This window comes from Canis lupus, chromosome 2, assembly GCF_011100685.1.
Source record: "Canis lupus familiaris isolate Mischka breed German Shepherd chromosome 2, alternate assembly UU_Cfam_GSD_1.0, whole genome shotgun sequence".
NCBI lineage: Eukaryota > Metazoa > Chordata > Mammalia > Carnivora > Canidae > Canis > Canis lupus.
In genome coordinates this window covers 79,367,969-79,384,780 of record NC_049223.1, presented here as the reverse complement: position 1 = coordinate 79,384,780, position 16,812 = coordinate 79,367,969, and the positions used below count along the sequence as shown (strand labels likewise).

Sequence of the window (16,812 nt, the reverse complement as noted above, 5' to 3'; positions counted from 1 at the left end):
CCATAGCTACTCAGACTGGCCCACAGAAGACCTCCCACAAACCCACCTTCACCCAGACACAGGCACAGATGCTCCCAGGTCCACCCACAAATACAGAGAATCGGTGCCTTAAATCCCTCCAAGCCAGGACGGAAATTACCGATGAATGAATGTACAACATCTTGTAACATATATGGGTATACGTGTGTGTATTGTGTGCCTATCTGTAGGTGTACATGTGTATATTCATACATAAACATAAAATCCATAGCCACCTCTGGAGGTCAAGGCAGGCCAGACCCTCTAGCAAGACAAGATGTAAAGGGCCCCAAATCTAACTCATTCTCCCAGACACACACACTGTGGCTTCAAACTTCATCTCCCTGTCCCTCTCTCAGGGCCTGTGGATACAGTGGGGTAGCACCTCCAATGAATAAAGGGACCCAGGAAAACTTGTAGGGCCCCTACAACTCAGGCTGCCTGGCACCCTGCCCTGGGCAAGGCACCCTGGTGTCCCGTGTCCAATTCCAAAGCGACGTGGCCCTCCCCACTTTTGAAGCCACCGGAGGGTGTGGGTTTAACTTGCTTTCCCATTGGCCCCCATTTCCAGAGGGCCTCCCCTCCAAGAGCCTGAGGAGCCCCTCCGGCTGGGAGTGAGGGGAGAGGAGGGAGTCGGTCACATGCTGAGAGGGGCAAAGGTCACAGGTGAGGAAAAGGGGAGGGGAAGGGGGCACACTAGGGCCAGCCCGAGGAGTGCCCCCCAGGCCAAGACGAGGCTGACCCCAGGACCCGGAGAGGGCGGGCAGGGGGCGGGCTGCGGGGTGGGGGCCGAGTTGGAGGGCTGGGTTTATTTTATTGTATTTTGCCTCCAGCACTGGGCCGGAGACACTCTTTCCCGGGGGAGACAAAAGGCCTGCTGTCCTGGCGTCCTGCCCCGCTGGGAGGGCGTTTCGCCCCCAGGACTCTTGTCCCGGGGCAGGGGCGTCTGGGGCAGGGGAGAGCGCAGAGTTGCCGGACCTCTGATCACTACCCCCCACTTCTGACCCTTTCAATGAGACACCCCCCGACCGCCCCCGCCCCTAAATTCTGAGCAGAGGAGCTCAGAACTGATGGGCTCAAGGTGGAACGAAGTGTCCACCCGCCTCCCTCCCAGGGCACCCACTTGCTGTCAGCCTCAGGGCAGTGTACTGCCTGCTGGAAAGGGGTTCTGGGTGGTGGTCAGGGAGCCTGAAGAGGAAGATGAGTTTAAACCCGGCTGGAGAGATGGGTGAGGGGAAGAGGAAGAGGAGGGGAGAAGCGATAGTCCCTAACATTTGGCACACCCGGGTTTCTAAGCACTCGGGGCTTCTCAGGGCGGCAGGAGGCTGGGCAAGACCCGGACGCTGCGGCTCAGACATTATTTCACAGAGAAAGTCATAAACCTTTCCCTTGAAGTCACCCGAGGCCCATCTCTGCGGGCCCCGCTGGCAGAGATGTCAGAGTGCGCGAGGGACACGAAGGAGACATGCGACCAGCGGACTCTGACCCGGGGAGGCCAGAGAAAAGGCGAGAATCCAGAGGAGGCACCGACCGGAGGCAGACATTCCCCAGCAGCCGGGACTGCAGAGAGGGGCGGCCGGCGACCGGGCCCGGGCACTCGGCAGATCTGGGCCATTCGTCAAAAGAAGACACTTGCACAAAGTTGGCCCCCTCCCCTCCTGCGCCCTCCCCCAGCCCTGGGCCTCGCTCCCTATGACTTAACGGGGCGGTTCAAATTCTCCCCCAAAAAACGAGGTCGAGCGGGGGGGGGGGGGGGATTAGAAAAGAGAGAGAGAGAGAGAACAAAATATTCGTTGGCGATTTCTTTTCGGGTATTGGTCCCCGCTCCTTCCGCCCTGGCCCTCTTCCCTCCTCATGAATAAAAGAAAAGTCGGAACCTATCAGATCTCGTGGGCTGCCTCCCCCCCCCACCTCCCCGGACTCCAGTTGAGCACTTTTGCACAACTTACCCAGCGGATCACTCGCGCCCTCGCTTCCCCTCTTCTCCTCCCGACCCCGGGACCCCCCTGTCGCCTGCCCGCAAGCCCCGAAACTGGACCGCCACCTCCTCCCTCCCTCCCCAAGCCTCGCGGGGGGCGGGCGGGGGGCGCAGGCCGGTGCGCCGGGGAGGCGCGAGCGCGGCCCGGAGGGAGGCGTGGGGAGGGGTGCGGGGAGGGAGCGCGAGCAGCGGGCGCGAGGAGAAATATATAAATAAATACGGGAGAGGAGCCAGGCGGCGGCCTCTCGGCGCAGAAACTTTGGCCCGGAGCGCGCGGCTGGCAGCCCGAGCGGGGGCCCTGCTCCGGCCGCGACCACCCCCCAGCCCTGCTCGGCCGCCCGGCCTCCCCTCCCGGTGCTTCCCGGTGCCTCGCGGTGCCTCCCGGCCTCCCCTCCCGGTGCCTCCCGGTGCCTCCCGGTGCGTCCCGGTACCTCCCGACCTCCCCTCCCGGTGCCTCCCGGTGCCTCCCGGTGCCTCCCGGTGGCTCTCGGCTTCCCCTCCCGGCCTCCCCTCCCGGTGCCTCCCGGTGGCTCTCGGCTTCCCCTCCCGGCCTCCCCTCCCGGTGCCTCCCGCTGCGGCCCGGCCTCCCCTCCCGGTGCCTCCCGGTGGCTCTCGGCCTCTCCTCCCGGCCTCCCCTCCCGGTGCCTCCCTGTGTCTCCCGGCCTCCCGTCCCGGTGCCTCCCGCTGCTGCCCGGCCTCGCCTCCCGGTGCCTCCCGGTCCCTCCCGGTGCCTCCCGGTGGCGCCCAGCCTCGCCTCCCGGTGCCTCCCGGCCTCGCCTCCCGGTGCCTCCCGGTGGCGCCCGGCGCATCCGCCCGCACAACTTCTGGCCCCGCGGAGCGCGCAGGGGCGGACTTGGGGTGGCCGCGTTTGTTTGCTTGAACTTCCTTGTCACCACCTTCCCTCCCCACCCACCCACCCACCCACCCCAACCTCCGCCCCCACCTCGCCCCCCTCCCCAGCTTCTGGACGCGCCCGGCGGCCGCCGGGGGTGGGGGGGCGGGGGTAGGGCGCGTGTGTGCCGGGGAGGAGGGGGGGAGAGGTTAAAAAAAGAAGTGGAAGAAGCAGGCGAGGAGGAGAGAGCGGCGGGGGTGAAAGGGAGCGCACGGGAGCGATTTTGGCCGACTCTGGACCCGTCCCCGGCGTGCGCGAGCATGGCGGCCCTTCCCGGCACGGTCCCGAGGATGATGCGGCCGGCTCCGGGGCAGAACTACCCCCGCACGGGGTTCCCCCTGGAAGGTAAGAGCGCCCGGCGGGCCGCGCCCCCGCGCCCCCGCGCCCCCGCGCCCCCGCCGGGAGCCCCGGGTCTCCGCAGCGCCAGGGGCAGGGGCCGCGCCAGGGACCCAGGGTCCCTTCTCTTCTGGGTCCCATCCGGGCGCTGGAACTTTCCGGGACCCACTCTTGCCCCGCTTTTGCGCGGCTCCCCGGGACGGGCCACCCCGGGCTCCCCCGGGCTCCCCAGGGCTCGGGCCGAGCCTCCCCTCCTCCCCGCGCACCTCGGCCCCTCGGAAATTTCAAGTCGGAGCCAATTTCAGCTCGTTCCCTATTTTCAGACACTTTCCCCCAGGTGGCCTTCCCGGCTCTCCGCGTTCCCCAGCTCTCGTTCTTGCACTATTCCTTTTTCCGCTCCCGGTAGGGTCCTCCGATCCCTTTTATTTCGAAATCCCGGCCGTGTGTGATAGTTCATCTGTCTGAACTAGGAAGGCTGTCCCTTTCTTCCAACGCACCAGTCAGAAACTCCTGCCTTTTGGTTTGGAAACAAACTGATTTGAAATAAATAAATAGCAACGATTTTCTCCCTCCCACCCCACGTCCCCCCCCACCCACCACCAAAAAAAAAAAACTTTTCACTTGGGCCTGGGAACTCTGGAACTCTCCCCGGAGAGACGCTCCGGATGGGCAGACAAGGGGAGAGTGTTAATTCTGTAACGGGTCCTCCGTAAATATCCAGCACCGGGCTCCGCCGGGAGGACTGGCCGCGGACCGGGTCCCTGGGCTGGGGGAAAGGGTGGGAGCGCCCTGCCCAGACCCTCTCCTGCATTTTTGTTTTGTTTTGTTTTTAAACTAATGGAAGGCCTTCAACCTGTCAACCGAGGGATCACCGGCTTTCTGGGCTCTGGGCGTAGGTTAGCCCAGGGTGTCCTAAAGATAGAGTGGGAGATGGGTGCCACTTTCCTTTTTTTTTTTTTTTTTTAAATCACTCTTCTTGATTATGAAGAATGAGCCCCCCGTGCCTGAGGAAGGGGAGAGAAGGCGGGAGGGGATGGATGGGCAGGCGGCCTGCGGCCTGGGGAGGGAGGGGTGCCTCTGGCAGCCAGGCGACGCGGGTCCCTGAATTAGAGGAGGCGAGGAGAGTGGCTCCGTGATCAAGTGCGCGCGAGCAGCCACGCAGGCGGGAGAGCGCCCAAGCCCGGGGATTTGCCGTAGCACTCTCCTGTAGCGAATGCAAGTAAAACAGGCGGCCGAGGACGCGCAGAGGATTAGAACAATATTTGCCCAACATGACGGAGAATACTGAGGAGAGCCGAGCGCCGGTCGCTAAAGAGGCTCTTGAATATAAAGTTGGGCGCTCGAGAGCTCTCCAGCGCTAATGGCATATCCCGCCACGGAGACCGAGTGACTCTGACTTGGCGACGCACGATTTCTGATTAAATCCGAGGGTGGCTTCAGACACCTACTTTTACAAAGAGAGGTGGGGGGGACCCGGAGCGCGAGGGAGGAGGCGGTAGGAACAGCTCGGCCAGCCGAGCCCCTTCTCGCCTCCTCCCTTCCAATTATCCCGGCAGCTTCCTCCACTCGGGCGGCTGTGAAATCGTTCTAATCTGGCACATCTCCGCAGCCGCCTGGTCCCCAAATTGGGGGGATGGAGGCCGGATTAGTGTACCGGGTGTCCCCCCCAACCTTCTGTGAGGAAATTGTGTAGACTTTGCATTAAGGCTTCTTGGGAGCTCTCCCCTCCCCAGCTTGCGGCAGGGGTGCCTCTCTCCCTGGTTCCCAAAGTCGCCCACCCTGGGAGACGGTGACCCATCTGTGTGCCACCCTCACAGAGCCTGCGGGGACAGATCGTGGATTTCTGAAGCCAAATAGGTATTTGCTATGGAAGCTCCCCGACCCCGGAGCGCCTCCCAGAATTGCCCCCAAAACGAAATTAGAACTTGGAGGGGGGCTGGAAGCAAGGGAGGTCCCTTAAGGGACAGCCAGGTGAGTCCAGAGGCAGCGACCAACAGCATCTTGTCGCCAGCGCCTGGGCTGTTCAGTTATAAGCAGGACAGTTCTGCTGCCCAGGCCAGGGCTGTGAATACTGGGAATTGACCAGCCTTTTCTGGCCGCCCCCCGCCCCCCGCAAAATGGATCAGTCTCGACCACTTAGGGTATGGAACTGACCAGAGGGGCCACATCTCGCCCCCCATTGGCCTCTCTAAGAGGCTAGCAGACCTACATCCTGGGGGACAGAGCCGCTGGTCCCACAGACTCCAAGACTCCATCAGCCTCTTGCCCTCTCCCTCCCGTTCTCAGAAGCACCAGATCCTCCCAGGTGTGTCTTCCTTCCCCATAGAGTGACAGGAATGGGGGCACAGAGCATCTGGGTAGCTGTGGCAGCCAACCTGACTCCTCTCTCCATCCTTCCAGAACCCTCTCTCAGCTTTATGACGGTGTTTCCCCTGACCTCTGAACTGCCGCAGCTCCAAATGTGGGGAATTCGGAGACCCCCTGTTGGGAGTCTTGGGGCTCAAACACAACTGGAGTCAAGGGGTGTGCTCAGTGTCTCCTCCCCATCCTCACCCTGTGCCTCTCTCCTTCCTCCCCTCCCTTCTCCAGTGTCCACGCCACTTGGCCAAGGCCGGGTCAATCAGCTCGGTGGGGTCTTCATCAACGGGCGACCCCTGCCTAACCACATCCGCCACAAGATAGTAGAGATGGCCCACCACGGCATCCGGCCCTGTGTCATCTCCCGCCAGCTACGTGTCTCCCACGGCTGTGTCTCCAAGATTCTCTGCCGCTACCAGGAGACGGGGTCCATCCGGCCTGGGGCCATTGGCGGCAGCAAGCCCAGAGTGAGTGTCTTTGCTGCAGAGCTCGAAGTCGGCCTTCTCAGGGTTGGGGGATCCTGGCTGTGGCCCCTCTCACTACCCTGTGTCATCCAGTACCACTGGGCTGTCTATATGCTCCCTGTGGAAAGTACAAGAGGAGAGTGTCCTCACCCATAGATGTTCTCCTAATTATTTAGATTTCTAGGGGCTAGAGTAGCTGAGTTTCCAGGTTGTCCAGGACTCTGAAGCCAATGAGTCATCCCTGGGCTGTTGCTACATCTGTTCTGAGCCCCCAGCATCATCCCAGACCAGGGAAAGTCTTCCCTGTCTTGCCTGAAATAGTGAGGGAGGGAGTCCCAAGAGTCCTAACTAGGTCCTATCTTATTACCTGTCACTACCCTATGCACCCAGCTGCCTTCCTGGGAGCCAGGAATTAACCAGGTTTTATGAAAGAGTAAAGCCAATCTCGAAGGGGGTGGGGGGGGGGAATGGGAACCAGAGCCACCAGCCTGGCCCGGGGCTCTTGGGAGTTTGATATTAAAAGTGTCTCCCTCCCCCTACCCCATCTTTCCACTCCTGCTCTCCCACCTCCACCTCTGAAGCAGGTGGCGACTCCGGATGTAGAGAAAAAGATCGAGGAATACAAGAGGGAAAACCCAGGCATGTTCAGCTGGGAGATCCGAGACAGGCTGCTGAAGGACGGACACTGTGACCGCAGCACCGTGCCCTCAGGTGAGAAGGCAGCTGAGCCGGCCAACGCAGCAGAGTCTGGCTGGGACTTGGGGCTCCGGCTGTGCCGCTGTGCGGGGTGGGGGGCTGGAGGCCCGAGGGGACCGGAGGGGATGAAGAATGGGGAGCTCCAAGGAAAGTCGGGAGGAAAGGGAGCAGGAGTGTCAGGAGAGTTAGGGCAAAGGAGGGAATCAAAACCGAAAGGAAGATGGAGGGAGGGAAGAAGGAAAGAGAAGAGAGAAAGTTAAGAAAGAGGAGAAAGAGTGGAGAAAGGAGGGAGAGAAGGAAGGAGGGACAGAAGGAGCAAAAAGTTATCTGATAAGGCTGAGTGATAACCGGAGCTCCCTTGGTGCATTCTCAGAAAAGTGGCCCTAGAGAGATGGGTGCGTCCTAGGAGGGTTGATCTCCGTGACCCCCCTGGATCCCTTTCCCCAAGTCATTATTTTTTCTGTTAGTGGCACCAGCCAGCAGTGGGTCCCAAATGTGGAGGCCTATGAGACAGAAAGCGGCCTGGGGTGGACGTGCACGTGTGCACGTGTGCATGGGCCTCCTGGCGTACGGGGCGGGGAGGCACACCTGGGTGTAGAGGGGACAGCCACAGGGGCTGGAGGGCCTCTGGAAAGGTGTGGGTGTGGGTGCATCTAGGGGAGGTGACGGTGTAAGGCACAAGTGTGTGCATGGAGGAGTATAGGAATGCTGCTGTCAGAGTGCCCCAGGTGAGTCGGCCTCCCTAGTGAGGACTGTACCTGGATGTAAATGCTTAAATGGGGCGGGGGGGGGGGGGATGTCAGTGTGCTGGGGGGGAGGGACTGCGTGGCTCTCTTCCCCGGGCCCAGGTGGCCGGGCTCCGCTGCCCCAACAACTTATACTTGCTCTTTTGCCTTTGAATTTCTGAGGTTTAGTGAGTTCGATTAGCCGCGTGCTCAGAATCAAGTTCGGGAAGAAAGAGGAGGAGGACGAAGCGGACAAGAAGGAGGAGGACGGCGAGAAGAAAGCCAAGCACAGCATCGATGGCATCCTGGGCGACAAAGGTAGGGAACCTCCGGTGGCGGGGGAGGGCGCCACTGCCGAGCTATGCATCCCCGCGGGAGCGCGCGGGCCGGTGGTTCGCTTCCGCCGTCCAAGGCTGGCGGTGGCACTTTTGCAGGGGGTGGGGGAACTCGTAGTGCTCCCCCCACCGCCCCCGGGGGGCAGCCAGGAGCCCCTCCGGGTTTGCGATAGAGCGCCTCCTCCGTGCGCCCCGGAACCCGGGGCAGAGCTTGCCGAGCCGGGGCGCAGACAGCCTCCACGTCCCGGGGGAGCCGGTTGCAGGTTGGTGCACTGCGCGCCGCTGAGTGCGCAAGCCCTTCGCGCAGGGTCTGGCTGAGCCGTCAGGGGCGTGTGTCCTGCGGGGCTGGAGTCTTGGCTGGTCCCGGTGTGGATCTATTATTTATAGGACACTTGGACAAGGGGCGGGGGGGGGGGGGCGAGGAAGGAGGAGCCGGCCCGCGGCTCCCTAAATGAATTTGTTAACCAGACCCGCACACGCTCTCTAAACGGTCCCTTGAAACCCTGCCTGACAGTTGACTGACCGCTGCAATCAATAAAAATTAGCAAGGGCCGCGTGGGCCGCCGCCTCACCCTCAGCCCCGGGTTGCCAGGGCTCGAGCGGAGACGGTACCGAGTGGGTGCAGTCGGGCGCACCAGTCAGGCACTTGCCTCTGGCGGGGCCAGCAGTTGAGGCCAAGTTCCCAGAGGCCCGGGATGGGAGGATCTCGGGCGGGGAGAAAGATTCCGACTGTACCCACACTCGGCCCACTTCTAGCGGCTGCCAGGCTGCTGGAGGCCGAGCCTTGCGCCCCGTTTCTCTCCTGGTCTGCTAGGGAAGGCATTTATCTTTCATGCGCCTGCACGCCCGCCCGCCCGCCCGCCTGCCCTGGAAAGGGGAACCTGCTTTTGTTTATTGACGGGGGAAGTTTCGGGAGAAGGGAGTCTTCCTCATTACCCCCTCCCCTAGTAGTTCTCTTTGAGACTTGGTGAATGTGTCCTAACTTAGTTGGGGGGGGGGGGAGAAAAATAGAAATTGAAGGCCCAGAGTCACAAAGAGGGGCTGGGAAAAAGAAGCGAGCCCACAAACGGGCTGGCCTGCGGGGAGGCAGCAGGCAGACAGGAGGGACAGCGGTCACGCAAACCTGCACGGCGGTAGCTTTGGAAAAAGTGAGGGAGTGCCCGAGACCTGGAAACTTGTTAGCACATTTTGCTTGAATTTCTTTCCAGAGGTTTCTCGAAATACCCCACTCCTGGCCTCCCGTGAACTCCAGGCCCGGGTCCCTCTGCAGTTGTCTGTACTCTCTCCCAACCTTGAAGATGAACTTCACAGACAAAGCCCGCTTCCAAAGACAACACCCGGGGAGGCCCAGCCCCCACAGGCCCGGTGGAGGGGGAAGGTGGGAGGAGGGGCAGGGGCAGCCCCTTTGAGAGCGGCCTAGAGCTGGGGAAGGGGCGGGCTATTGACATTCAGGGCCCCGAGTGGAGCCCGGTCCCGCCGGGGACAAAAGGGAGAGGGAAGAAAGGGAGCGAGCGGTGCCTGGCACCCCGCTGTGCCGGGGCTGTCGCCGAGCCTCGGGTCTGCGGGGGAAGCGCCGGTGCAGCTTGGGAGCCCCCGGCTGGGCCGAGGCAGCCAGAGCCCTGGGACCCCTGTGTGTGCGTGGGGGGGGGGGGCCACTCCTTACTTCAGTTCGTTTCAGAAAGGGACTTGGTTGGACTTGGTGGGGCACTTTGAACTTGAAATGATCTTTGCCGGTGAAATACCACACAGCAGACAGGGTTTCTGAGAAGTCTCCGGGAGAGGCAGGAGGAGGTTTGGTTTTATTTGGAGAGACTTTAGGGGTGTGTGTGTGTGTGCGTCTTCTGAGAAAGAAGGAGAAACGAGGAAGAGGCTAGAAAGTGCATTTTGGGGATCCCTTGGGCCCCAGGGAGTTCGGGTGCTTCTGGCGTTGGTCAGGGCTTGCGAAACCGGCTCACGGGCCACTTCGCTGCAGAGAGGATTTCCCTGCAGCAGAACCAGGAAGCTCCAAATCTCCAAGGGTTTGTGAGGAGCCTGGCGGTTCCAGATGGGGAGGCAGAGAGCACAGGAGTCTGGAGAAGAGCTGCAGAGACGAAATGGAATCCGTGGGTCTGGGATCCACAGAGCCTAGCAGTTTGGGGGTGACAGTGGGCACGTCCGGCGCTAAGACTGTGAGCTGGATGGCTGTGTAAGCGCATGTGACTCTCCGGGTGGCTGTTTGCCCAAGGGCCTTGGGATCACTGTGCCGTGGGTCGCATTCTGTGCGAGTGGGGTCCTGTGTGGGTGTGCAGGGGCACCCTACGTGCGTGTGAACGGGCAGGACAGTGGGGATGAGAGAGGGTTGCCTGTCCCTCTGGGGACAAATCATGTCAGCCCCCTGAATCCCAGGGCCAGGAGGCGGGCATCCCAGTGAACCACCCAGCTGGAACCTCTCCTCTCTCTCCCTGGGCCCCAGCCATCAGTTTCATGGCCAAGTTAAAGGTGAAAAGACCTCCTAACCTCCACCCAAGTCGGCCAGGTGGGGCGAGGCAGAGATGCCTCCAAGGACAGAGCGGGGGACGGGGCGGGGAGGGGGGTGCACACCCACAAACTTTGTTTTGGTTTCTTGCTCTCCACAAATGCTTTCTCCCGGGGGTTGCCCCTCTCATGGCGGGGAGCCTTCGAAGAAGGGGTTTAAGAGCTCTCCTCTTTAAGCGCTAAAGAGAGATCCCTCCCTGAGTCCGTTTTTCCCTATCGTCCGCTTGGCATTTAATAATGTTAAGACTTATTAGAGCTGGTAATGAAAACTGGGGCTGCTGAATAGGAAACTGTGTTGCAGAAGGGTGTTATAGCTCCCAGGCATGGTAAGAAACTATTTATCCCCAATCAGTCCTCACTCTCAGAGTTTGAAGCACAAACGTTAAGTTGAAGGGTTTTAAAGCAGATTAAATTGAGCTTTTATTTCTGTGCACTTTCATCTCTGAACAGCTCACTCCTGCTCCCCTTGGGCTGATATTCATGAGGCTGTTCATATTTTTTTTTCTCTTATCCTTGTTAAGACTGAGTTATTAGGATTGTTGGTTGTGAGAATTTCAGACCACGGCGGATAGGGGCTCCAGCCGTGCTCTGCTCACCTGGAGAGGGAAATGGACAGTTCCTTGCCCTCATCCACTTGGACTCTCTTCTCCTCACCCCTTCTCCGAGGATCAAGGGAGAGACAGGCCAGAGACCCAACCGGGAAAGGATTTGAGGAGGGATAGGAGAGAGAAAGATTTTCCTAGCTGGAGCTCAGGGAGTCTCTGGTGGGAGATTTGATAGGGGGTTGCAAAAAGTCAAACCATTCCTCTGTGGGAGCTACGGGAGTGTAAAAAAAAATAAGCAAAAAAAAAAAAAAAAAGGCAATAACAACAGCAATCAACAATAAGGACACCAAAGCCTCCTGCATCTGACAATGTGCAAACTTACGCTGAAACGGACCACATCGGGGTTCCACCTGGGTCTCTAGGGTACAACACCTACGTGAGGTCACAATTAACATGAAATAGGGAGGGGGGCCGCAAGATTTAAAAGGAGAGGAAGATCGTGCATTTCCTCTATGGGGAGGGAAAAAGTGCCCCGTTGTCCAAGTCTGAGAATTTGCCGACTTCCCTGGTATGAAAGATCCTCTGAGGTGGGGGCCGAAGGTGGGGTGTGTGTGTGTGTCTGTGTGTGTGTGTGTGTGTTTCTTTGCATTTTTCCTGAATTTGTCTTTAAAGTGGCAAACTTACAGGTGTGGAGTGGGAGAAGATGGAGAAGGCTCGGAAAGGAGGGGAGAGCCCGAAGTGTCGGTTTTAGACACTTGTAAAAGGAGGTGGGAAACAATTTAATTTGGCAGCGCCGCTAGCTGCTAATGCGGTTTTCGGTGGTTTGCTACACTGGAGGAAGCTGTTTTGATTGTGTGTACAAGGACCTGCCAAATTTAATTAGGCTCCGGGGGAGCGCATGAATAGGGGAAGGGGGGCACCGGCTCCCACACCGTTTTTTTTTTCCCCCGGCTTCACACCTGGAAGGGGCATTGTTTACCGGATAGGCGAGAGCGGCAGAGGGAAGGGGAGGAGGCGCAGCGAGAGAGGGGCCTGGGAAGAGGGAGTGAGGGAGGGGACGAAGATAGTCCATTTATCAAGAAACAATCTGCATTGATTTAAACCAACAAGTTCCCTCCTCTGTAAATGTGTGTTTAGAGAAAGGTAATTGACACTCCACCAAATCAAAGGATTACCCCGGGTTGGCAATCTAATCAAACAGAGTCCAGGCGGGATTTGAGGCTGTTCAGAGTAGGATCAGCTTCGCATAATGGGGGCTCGGAGGAAGATGGGAGGGTGTCAGGCAATTCCCCGGCTTTAGGCTGCGCTCAGTGGTGGATGTGCAGGGAGACCAGAGGGGGAGAGAGAGGGAGGGGGCGAGGGCCCCGCCGCGCCCGGGTGGTGGGGGGATGGGGGCGAGCCCACACTGGGCCGACAAGGCTCCCCCTTTCTTCCCTCCGTGCCCCCCCAACCGAAGAAGAGAGAGGGGAAGGAGGGAGAGAACAACAATGAGATAAGTATTACAAAGGCAAACACTGGCGCTCGCTCGCTCGCTCGCAGCCCCGGAACCCGCGGTAAATAAACAAAGTCGGCAAACTGTTTGCCAGATAAACTCGTGCCTAAATCGAGTGTGACGGGCAAGGAGAGTAGAGACAGAAGGAGATAAGGTTGGAGGGGGAATGAACGAACATAATCTAATAGAAGACATTTAGCAAACAAACTTGAAACAAGGGAGAACAGGCGAGCGGAGGCTAATTATCCGCCCCGGAGAGCGAGGGAAGCCTTTGGAGGGCTGGGGGTGCGGTAGGGGGGCCCAGGAGCCGCCCAAGAGCTGCGTGTCCTCGGAGCAGGCGGGGAGGGGTGGGGGGTGCCTTTGGGACTCCACGGGAGACCGGGACAGGGTGCCCAGGGCGTGCAGGGGAAGGGCTCGGCTCCCCAGATCGCGCGCTTGCCGCGCAGCTCCGGTCTCCAGAACGCGTTTCCAAACGGGGTGGGGGTCCCCCCCCCCCCGCCGCGAAGGCATGCGGGTTTTATGTTCACCTCCGGGCACGCACCGCCACACACCGGCTGTTTCGAGGCGTTTGTACCTAAAAGACTCGTGTGCGCGGCACAGCCGTGAAAGGAATTAGATATTTACCAGTTTGAAATAAGCCTGGCTAAGAAGAAGAGAGGAGAGAGAGAGAGAGGAGAGAGGGACGTTGAAAAGATGAGGCTGGGGGAAGACTTCAAACGAATTCATCATTTGGAATGGTGGAGGGGAGATTTACCAGACAGTATTGGGAAGTTATTTAGATATTAATAACACATTTTCCTGAGGCGCGACCACGGCAGCCATCTGCGCTGTTCTCCGAGCTATTTGGCTGGGTGAAATATGGGCGTCTCAAATGTTGGGAAGAGATAAGGCAATCAGGCTAACCCTGGTCCTAAGACGGCATCGCTCCGTTAAACCCGGATTAACCTCCCCCCACCCCCACCGCCCCCTCCCCTTTCACAGCTTTCCAAATTTTTCAGTGGAATTTACATGGAAGGATTTAAAAGCACATATAACAGTAGCCTTAAAGCAGTAAGGTGATTATTTGGGCTTTTTTTTTTTTTTTTAAAGAAAATGATAGTTGTCACACACTACATTTTATATACGTAATATTATATAAAAACGTATATGTTTTTACATAGGGAGAGAGGGCTGAGCAAAGGAGATTTCCTTCCAGGTTGCCTCTCTTTGGAGTTCCCCGTTGCCATCATCCCGCAAAGTTGATGAGGGCTTCCTTCCTAATGGGCACCTATAGAAATAGGAAGCGTGCAGGAGCCCCGGCTCTGGCCCCTGGCGGCTCACCTAAAGCCAGACAGGGCTCGCACCACAGAGGAGACTCCGAAGTGCCCGGTGAGGGGGGGCACGGAAGAGAAACCCCAAGGGGGAGATGCTCCAGGGGCTCTGGTCCTTGAAGGCCATGACTGAGATGGGGGGGGCACATTCCAGGAATTCCAGAAAAATAGCTCCTCTCCCTTTCCCCACCCCAGACTAATGAGGTAATTAGGAAACCCAGTTGGGGATGGGGATAAGAGGGGATTGGAAGGTTGGGCTGTCCCCCTCAGTTTTGGCTGTCCTACGCCTTCCTTCTTTTTACCCCCCTCCCCCCAACTCTGGCTGAAAGAGGAAAAGGTGGAAGTGGGGTCAGCGCTTTCTGACCTGCTCTGGAGCGATTGGCCCCGGCTGGGGTCGGGCAGGGGGAGGGAGGGAACTTGCCTTCCCAAATCGAATCAAGGCAGAACGGTGACCTAAGGGGGAAACTTCGCCATTAGTAGATAGATCTCTCCAAAACTTCAAACAAAGTGGGGTGGGGGTGGGGGTGGGGTGGGGGGAAGGGAGCGGGGAAGCAGGGTAGGCAGAGGCCAGGCAGGGAAGGAGTCCGCAGAGAGCACAGAGGGGACCGGGAGCCCTCGAAGGGGAGGGGCGTGGAGGAGGAAGAGAAAGGGTCGAGGGCAAAGGGGAGGTGGGGGCCAAAGGAAGGGGTGTAGGGAAGGGGATGCCGGAGGGGGGTCGGCTGCACTTGGAGCTTCAGCCCCCGGGGAGAAGAAAGGCTTCCCGGCTGCAGCTTCGGTAGGGATGAGGGGAAGTGGTGTGAGCTCCAAGTCGTGCTGCGAGGAAGCCCCCAGGGCATTCCAGGGCGCCTGGGGCACCCGTGCCTGGCCCTGTGTGGGGCAGCAGAGTGAGGGTGGGTTTCCAGCAAGCTCGCTGCTGAGGAAGGATCCATCTGGTTGCCCTGAGCCTGCGGGTCAGCCAACGGTGCAAGATTTGGTGGCTGGGCCCTGGCTGTGCGCTGGGCCTGAGCCCAGCCGGAGACCGAGGGATGGCCACACCGGGAAGGGGCCGCAGAACCACAGGGGTGGCATGAGAGAGAGTCAGCAAGGAGGAGGACAGCAACGGGGCGGGGTGCGGGGGAGAGAACACCGTCCGCTAGAAAACTGGAGAGTGAGGGACAGGAGCGCGGGCCAGGAGAACCTGCCCAGAGCGTGTGAGGACGCTGAGAAATGCGGAGGGGCCGAGGGAGGCGCCGAGAAAGACAAAGGGACGCAGAGTCACCGACGGGCTGGCCTGGGACGGGCCGCTGAGGAGAAGCGGCGGGACCTGGAGACAGCCCGCGGGAGAGCGCGGCGGAGAGGGCGAGCGCGCAGAGCCGGCGGCGGCGGGAGGCGGGCGAGCCGCTGTCGTCCTTTTGATCCTCCGCGGCTTCCCCTTATCAGAAGCGCTTTCGGTGACACTGGCACAAAGGCAGTTCATCATATTACAGCGCGGCCCGGCGGCTCGCTGCGATCCCGCCGCTTAATTAGAGGCGAGCGAGTCGGGCCGGCGGAGCGGGAGGGAGGCCGACCCCGAGGCGGGGGCCTGGGCTCCGCGCTCCGACCCCGGGCGCTCGGAAGGGGCCGGCCCGAGGGCCCAGCCCGGTCGGGCCTGGGATCGGAGGGTGGAGGGGGGCGGCAGGGACCCCTTATTCGGAGCGCCGCTAAATAAACAGGCCTGTGGGGGTTTCAGTGCTGGAGAGCAGGCCACTGCCTTCCGGGTTTTGGCAGCAACCCCTCCAAGTTCGAAGCTTTGGGAAGGGATGGGGTGCAGGCCAGCGTCCCCATTCCCTGGCTTCCCACGCTGCAGAATGGAGGGTGAGTAAAGGTGAGGGTACAAGCCTGGAGAGGCGAGGGTTTGCGCTGCTCTGGGCCCACTTCACACCCACAGGTTCCCTCCTCCTGAGGCATGCCCCGTCTCCATCTGAAGCCAGCTGCGCTAGGCAGGGGGAATGGGGAGGGGCAGAGTGCCGGGTGGTGGGCCTGGGAAGGAAGGATTCTAGTGTCCATCCCCCCCCCCAACTCTGGGTCTCCGTTTTTCTCCCACGAAAGCCAGGGACCTGGACTGAATCAATGATTCTTGTCCTTTGGGGGAGACCTTAAACCCCTTGGAGAACTGGATAAAACCGGAGAAACTGGCCAATCACACAAATTCATACAGCCAGAATTTTGCCGACAGTATAAAAGGGTCTCTGGGCCTCTAGAGGCCACATCCCATTAGGAACCTCACATATGCGAGTTTCCTGGTGACTTTCCTATCCTCCTGGGAGCAGCTCATTCTGGGAGCAGGACCCCAAGAGCTCAGGATGAGGAGAGGGAATGGGGGGGCATGCACTTTGAGGCCGAAAGCCTGCCCCCTATCTGGCCCTTGCTGCTTCCACTCTTTCCAAAACAGAGGCAGCAGAGCACCCCCATCCCCATTCATTTGTTGGAAGGGTCCTTTTTGAGGATGAAATAAGGACAAATGCTGTGCTGCCCTTTCGTCTGTCCCACCAAAAAAAAAAAAAGAGGAATAAATATAAAAAAATTGTTTCCGAGGGTGAATTTCTTCAGTCTGTAGGATTTTGTTGCGCACCTACTATGTGCCAGGCATTGTGTTAAATGCCCAGAAGTACCTGAGACATCAAGAAGGTCCCTGCCCTCAGAGGGTTTTGAGCCGGGTGGTTGAGACAGAAAATAAACCAGCCTCCGATGAACAGACCTGCCTCAGTGCATGTGTTTCTGTGTTTCTGTGAGTGTTTAGCTGCCCTCTTGCCCGGGCTGCCGGTGTGTCCCGGTGTTTGTGAGTGCTGCCTCGGTGTGTCCGTGAGGGTCTGCGTGGGCGCGCAGCGGCAGGATACATTGGGGGGGGGGAAGAGCTGGATTTGGCAGGCGGCCCCCGCCCTGCATCCGGAGTCACAGGCACCCGACAGGGCCTGAAAGCGCCCTGGGTTCGAGTTGAGAGGAAGAGGATGGAGTGGCCGCTGGACTCCCGAGCCTCTCCCCTTCACGCTGCTCTTTGTCTGCCGCTGCACAAGATCAAACAGACCCTAGGACGGGACAGAAAAAGGGGTGGGGCGTAGGCCCAAGAAGAAGCTTGGAAGACTCCACCCTGAACTTTTCTGGGGTCTTTTCCATGGGGCCCAGAGCCAGTA

At 59.6% G+C, this 16,812-nt stretch overlaps 1 protein-coding gene across 1 annotated transcript in view; it reads left to right on the top strand.

The window, feature by feature from the left end:
- Window positions 1–3,035: 3,035 nt before the first annotated feature.
- PAX7 (paired box 7) overlaps window positions 3,036–16,812 on the top strand; it is a 100,757-nt gene continuing 86,980 nt past the window's right edge. Inside the window, exons 1-4 of the mRNA XM_038529597.1 lie at window positions 3,036–3,233; window positions 5,814–6,049; window positions 6,628–6,757; window positions 7,657–7,785. Of these exons, the coding sequence (XP_038385525.1) occupies window positions 3,149–3,233; window positions 5,814–6,049; window positions 6,628–6,757; window positions 7,657–7,785 (580 nt within the window). The 5' untranslated portion in view covers window positions 3,036–3,148. The remainder of the gene's footprint in view (window positions 3,234–5,813; window positions 6,050–6,627; window positions 6,758–7,656; window positions 7,786–16,812) is intronic.